The sequence below is a fragment of the Oryza brachyantha genome, chromosome 5, assembly GCF_000231095.2.
Source record: "Oryza brachyantha chromosome 5, ObraRS2, whole genome shotgun sequence".
Taxonomy (NCBI): domain Eukaryota; kingdom Viridiplantae; phylum Streptophyta; class Magnoliopsida; order Poales; family Poaceae; genus Oryza; species Oryza brachyantha.
This window is the reverse complement of record NC_023167.2, coordinates 10,580,362-10,587,060: the sequence shown is the minus strand read 5'-3', so window position 1 is coordinate 10,587,060 and position 6,699 is coordinate 10,580,362. Positions and strand designations below refer to the sequence as shown.

General features: G+C 39.3%; 1 protein-coding gene across 2 annotated transcripts; it reads left to right on the top strand.

The window, feature by feature from the left end:
- Nucleotides 1–277: 277 nt before the first annotated feature.
- On the top strand, nt 278–5,846 carry LOC102710409 (DNA primase small subunit). Of its 2 annotated transcripts, none has more exons than XM_040524279.1 (17): nt 278–378; nt 529–651; nt 1,042–1,092; nt 1,166–1,341; nt 1,449–1,526; nt 1,618–1,729; nt 1,874–1,958; nt 2,036–2,087; nt 2,159–2,220; nt 2,341–2,456; nt 2,586–2,707; nt 2,925–2,993; nt 3,081–3,138; nt 4,467–4,540; nt 4,656–4,704; nt 4,801–4,880; nt 5,168–5,846. In XM_040524279.1, exons 2-17 carry the CDS (start codon nt 537–539, stop codon nt 5,228–5,230), a joined length of 1,362 nt encoding a protein of 453 aa, XP_040380213.1. In that variant the 5' UTR covers nt 278–378; nt 529–536; the 3' UTR covers nt 5,231–5,846. The 2 variants fall into 2 exon arrangements, with proteins under 2 accessions (XP_040380213.1, XP_006655230.1); XM_006655167.3 differs by having other exon boundaries at nt 476–651.
- The last annotated feature ends 853 nt before the right edge of the window (nt 5,847–6,699 follow it).

Here is a 6,699-nt window from a genome sequence, read left to right as displayed (position 1 = left end):
AAATTCATTTGTACACTGGTATTTTTAAAACTCATGCTCTTCGATAACATTTTTTTTAATTAAGTGTTTGTCAATAATATTTGTTACATTTTATTTTTATATATGTATAAATTGCTATCTGGAAGAGCTTTTTTGACGTGCCAGACACACGTTAACCCCGCTCTGCTCGTGCTACTGCTCTCTCTGGAAGTTTTGGCGGGAGCCGCCTCCTCTTCCCGCCATTTTCCCCCCACCCTAACCCTTTCACCCGCCGCCCCTGCTCCCCCCTCTCCTCCGCGCAAGCACTCTCTGAAGTTTGACCTGACGTCTGCTCGCCCGTGCGGCGCTCTCCTGCTCTGCTAGGTGGCTGCTCGCCGCCAGAGCGAGAGTGAAAACGAGGTCAGAAATTCTGAGACGGAAATCCCCTTCTCGAATCCTCCCCTTTGCTGTTGATTTGAATCTGAACCGGTCACTCGGTCGATTGTGGTTTTTGTAGCGGAATTTTTCGTTTTTCTGCTTACCCGGGTCCGGACGATTTCTCATCTGAAGCGGAGGCGATGGCGAGGGAGGATGACAAGGCGGAGGCGATGGAGATCGATGGGGAGCATCAGCAAGCGGCCACCACCGCCGTGCCGGACGACTTCAATGCGGATTACCTCAGGATCTATTACGGTACAGTAGTTCTTCCTTGTTTATTTTTTTTCTTCTAGTGCGCTCAAGGTTCAGGAATCATGCACTGCACGGTTCTCATTTCTCTAATTATTTTTCTCTCTGTGTTGGATATTGCGCAGAGAGTTGCGATCTTGCAGCAAAATATTTTGGCATATGTACACACATACTGTAGTAGTAATCGTAGGTAATTTATGGTCTGTCCATGGAAAAAATTCTGCCCCATCTTGTTGCAACTTCAGTTCAGAATAATAGTTTTTTATCTGTTCAGTTGAAATGGTCTTAACTAATTGATGCTTAATTTAAAGTCACAGTTGCTCTATAGTACATTGGCATAATGGTTATTGTGATGGTCTAGTGCCAGTGCTGATGGTTATGCATGTACAATTGCAGGGAAGCTCTTCCCTCATGGCGATTTCTTCAAATGGCTTTCATATGGAAATGGTCCGTGGTTGTTGGCTCAGGATCTATTTGTTTTCCCATTGTTTCATCTATATATGATTTTATCTTTTTGTAGATGGGAAACATCCAGGATGTGATGAATCCTATGTTGGGCGCAGAGAGTTCTCGTTTACACTAGAGAATGACATCTACCTGCGATTCCAGTCCTTTGATAGTGTGGCTGCAATGGAGAGTTCTATCAAAGAAAAGTGCCCTTTCAAGATCGATATTGGACCTGTATATAGTGTAGATGTATGATGTGTAACCACTAAACTTGTCCGTTGTTTCTTTAACTTATTTTGATCTTCTGCATTAATCTCTATTTTTCTATATCACGATGAACATTGTTTATTTTTTAGCCTGCAAAACGGCATGCCTATGCTCAATCTGGCAACAACGTCTTTGTACCAGTGGAGAGAGAACTAATTTTCGATATTGTAAGAATCCGGCAAAGTTTCTCCTGTGGATTTTATTTGCTCATTTTCATGAAGCATATGTTGCAAGCTATGAGCCATTTCAACTTCACAGGATATATCAGATTATGATGATGTTCGTTATTGCTGCTCTGGAGCTGACGTCTGCATCGACTGCTGGCCCTTAATGATCATTACTATCAAAATCTTGGATGCTTCGCTCAGAGGCACGTCGTTTTGCAATTCAAATATGCAGCTTGCGCAAATACAACTCTCCCTTTTTTTCAGTTTATTGACTTGAATTGCAGATCTTTAGCCAACTATTTTATTGGTTAGTTTGACTTGTAACAATTGAAAGTATGTGTTTGCAGATGATTTTGGTTTCAATCACATATTGTGGGTATATAGTGGCCGTCGTGGTGTCCATTGCTGGGTTTGTGATAGTAGAGCAAGAAAGTACGTGGGATTGTTTTTTCTTTTTCTTTCTCCATTTCATTCAATGATCCTAAAATGTTCTGTTATTCTCCTGTTAGGCTCAACAATGAACAAAGGGCTGCCATTGCTGATTATTTTCGTGTCTACAAGGTGGTATTTCTTTATTCATGATCCTAGATGGTGTTTTCTCGCTGAAATCTTACTGTATGGATCTTTCACAGGGTGGTGAAAATACAATGAAGAAAGTATCATTGCCTGGTGCTGTTCTCCATCCATTCCTTGCGTATGTATTCATTATCCCACTTGTTTTTTAATCGTAAGTTGAAAATTGAGATTGTATATGTTGTATCATTACAAATTGGAATAGTCAAATAGGTTGTACTTAAACTCAATTTTCCTGCAGAAGGTCATACACTGATGTTCTAAAACACTTCTTTGAAGATAAGCTGCTGCTTAGCCAACAACTCTTTGCATCTGAGGAGAGATATCAGAAAATACTTGATCTAATCCCAGATGAAAGTAAGAATCAAACCTTAGCCAACACTATCTTTTGTACCATTGCTAAGACACTCAACCATTTCTCGTTCATCATGTCTTGAATGTCTTCAATCATCTTGTGGTGTGTCTATATGTGTGTGTCATTTCTAGATGTTGCTAGTGAGCTCCATGACAAGTGGCAAGGAAACAGACGATCTTCTGTTTCCAAGGAAGATGTGAATGCTACCAGATGGGAGCAACTAAAGTCAGCCTTGCAGTCAGGAAAACACAAGGTCCATATATAATCTCTAGCAATCCTACTTAATTTTCTTTGTGCATTTACCAGCATATCCGTTTTAATTATATGTATTGTATTCTCAAGGTTTCATCACAATGTTGCATGTAGATTGGTTTCTTCCTCCCATTTACAATTGCTTCAGGCAATTCCATTCTATTATACTCAATGCACAATGATGCTCCTTGTTTCTTACATATGATTCTGGCACACAGGCACAGGGGCTTCGTAGATGTATAGAAGAGATTGTCTTCTCATATACATATCCTAGACTTGACATGGAGGTAAAAGCAAAACTATCAACAGTACATGTTTGCAGCACGTCATAAAACCATGTTCTGATTCCTATTCAACAATCTGGTTAATGTCAGGTTTCAAAGCACATGAATCATTTGCTGAAAGCACCCTTTTGCATACACCCGAAGACAGGTTAAACCCGAATATATTTCCTCTTTTAGTATCTACTCCCTTTGGTCTTTAATGTTTGACATTATTGACTTTTAAACATATGTTTGACCTTTCGTTTTATTCAAAACTTTGTGTAAATATGCAAAAATATAAGTCAAGCTTAAAGTGCATGTAGTGATAAAACAAATCATAGATGGTAATTGCATGTTTTTTTTAATTAGACGAGTTGTCATATATATGTCCAAAAGTCAATGGTGTCAAACGCTAAAAACCGGAGAGAGTAATATATAAGGTTACTTACTTTTTTGCACCAGAAAACTGTATTCAGTTGGCTGTCCGTGTATATACACTTGGAAATCTCTAGCAAAATTTTCCTTGAATCCAAGGTGGATCCAGAATTAAGAGGCACCAGGATTATCAACTTACCAGACTTTGCTAATAATAAGAAACCTTTTATGATATTCAACATAACCTACCATGCTCTATAATTACTGTTAATTTTACATAATTTCTCCGCTAACTGGAAAAATATTTTACTAACAGTGTTGACCTATTTTGGCCATCCAAAGCTATCAATTTCTCAATTTAAGCCTTAAAGGTTTAGTGGTACAAGAACATATCCAGTGAAAATGTTATATGAGATTAAATGCAGCATACATGTACTTGATGCATAATTGGCATTCATATGCTAGACTAGATAATACAAACACATTTATATTTGCGACGCAATAATAATGCTCATATGATTGTGAAAAGGGCTTTTTCATAAATATCTAAATAAACGCCACTATAATTTCGATCTAACTAAAAGGCATTTCTAGGTTAAGAGGTACATTGATTAAGCATGTCCCCAAATATACACAGTATATAATCTGGTATTTGTTTACTAGTTTATAATGCTAACTGGAATAGGTTGAAAATGTTCTTATGACAAATCTGAAATCAGCTAACTGCTTAACAAACGCAGCAAAGCACACGGATGAAACAATTTATTTGTAGTCCGGCTTAGTAAGAGTAAACAAAAGAAAACTGACTTGGGCTTTGGTGCAAGCTACTAAAATAGAGTAACCAATGAGGATTGGAAAAAACCAAATGAATTATGTTAGTTCCCCGTGCGCCAGCTGAAGATGGTGATCACCTTTTGTTGCCGGGGTTACTGCTGGTGAAATGTTGAGCATTACCGTGCAAATGCTGGACGTCGTCGGTGTCAGATGACCCCAGTGATTACACTGTGGATCCGCCCCTTGAATGTCTCACGTTCTACCTATTTATGCATTCACTTCATGCTTATGCATATACGTATGTTCTATCCAATGAATTCTAACAATTATTTTAAAATATTTCCCTAGGCCGTGTTTGTGTTCCAATTGATCCAGATAACTGTGATGATTTTGATCCTACGACAGTTCCAACTCTATCACAGGTATGGCCTACAGAGTCAACCATTAATAACTATTTTCTAAGATCAAGTTTATCTACCATCATTAAAAACAATCATTATGCTAAACTGACTCGTTGAAACTATTATAATTATCCAGCTTTTGGGTGAGCTCAATGCAGCTGGTCATCATACTGATTCTGAAAATGGTGAGTGATAAATTCTGCACTTTTAGAAATCTTGGTTATTTCATTTTAAAATTTTCAATATTCTTAAGGTTTTGATAAGCCTGTAATGGACTGCAGATTGGGAAAGAACATCCCTTGAAAAATCTGTCAGATTTTTCAGGGCATCATTTCTGCAACCACTGCTGAAAGCTTGCAAGGTTTGTAGTATTTCCTTCTACAATTATATGGCAGCATTGATATGCAAGTTGATGATATGGATAAAAGATTGCCTGAATTGTGATTTGACCTGTCCCATGAAAATTGGACACGCAACATGCTTGTTTAGTTTCCAGTCAAGGTCTTCCACTTCATAAACTGAATGCATTGAGCCCTATACTCATCTCCTCTCTTGCTACAGCACTCTACCATCAAGAAATCATCTGTGTCCTTTACGCTACGTCGTTTTCCAGGGTCAAATCTCAGTTTTTGCCGTCTAATATTGCAGGAGGAATTAGAAAGCGCATACAATGCAAAGCTCCAGCAGTCCAAGAATACGTTGACTTGGTAAAGTCTACTCTAACCTTCCGGCTGTTCTTGCCAAATACCAACTAGTACCCCATGAAAGCTTCTGCTCCATGAGACAAACCATTGAACCTGGCATTGGCGGTGTACATTGTTAAACATAACGATCTTGAGATGAGGGGCGAAATATTCTGCAATGCTTACGTGATCTTAGCTCCAAGGAACTTGCTGCGAGTTTGAATGGAGCAATCGTAGAATTTCCAGTGACCGTGTTAGAGTCAGCTTGGTGCTGGCTTGAACCTTTCATCTTTTCATTTTGAAGATTTGATGCTATTAGGATAAACTCCTTACTATTGTAAAATGGTTGTTATAGGATCCCGTTTAGTCGTTGAAAAGAATTATGATGGTTAAATGCTTCTATTCGTTAACCATTTCGTGTGAGTTGTGATTATCAGTGTGGGGCGCATGCCTTGAGAAATGGCCATAAACATCGCGAGATTGGGAAGATCGTCTAGAACATGTTCGGTTTGTGGTGGTTGTACTGTGTTGAGGTTATCTGAGTTGACATTGGGGCCCCATTACCTAATGCCGGATGGATTTTTACTCTATTAAGAAGGTATTTATAGTCTAAATGTTGTACACATGGGTATATAATAATTAAGCAAAAGGTGTATCCATCGGGTGTGCCGGGTATGAGTACATTCCCTCACTGCCTGAACCCATGAACTCGGGGGTGTAAAAGCCAAGTAGCCCAACCCCTTCTGTAGTTTTGCTAGTTGCTGGCGGTTGACCTGTGGCCTGCTGTTGTTCGCCTGTTCCAACTTTATCCGTGTGCGCGAGTGTGTCGTGTGCGGCTACGACTATGGCAAGTGCGACGGTGTGTGTTAAGAGTGTGTTTGGTTGTTGCCGGTTGCCGTGAGATCGCTGCAGGCTGCCGTGAGATCGAGAGGGGACCACGCCCACCGCTAGGGTTGAAAACGGTCGGAAAGCTATCTCTCCCATTTCCATTTCCATATTTTTTTTTTTAGAAACGGAAACGGAACGGTACAAATGGAAATGGTATCATCAGAATTCCAAAAACGGTATCACCGGAACGGAAATGTATCGATAGCGGTCGTAAGCGGAAATCATGTAAAAAATAATAATATATAACATTAAGAAAAACCGCACGACAGATTAATAGTACCAATTGTCCATTTCATACTCACATCGGATTAATTAATACCATACTAAGGATATGAAGAGTCAATGACCACGATAAGTCTATAACGACATAAATGAGTCATAACTTCATGAGACAGTACAAATATCAACATCACATAAGTACACGAATACGATAACATCATAAGATGACACCACAATTAGCATTCTTCCCTCGTAGGGGATAGATAAAATGATTAGAAGACAACCATTGAAGTATTGAACCATGAACCATGGGGTTGGAGTGATGGACTACCGGTCACAGGTCACTGCCTTTCTCCCATCAGTTCAAAATTTGCAAGCTCCTCAAGAGAT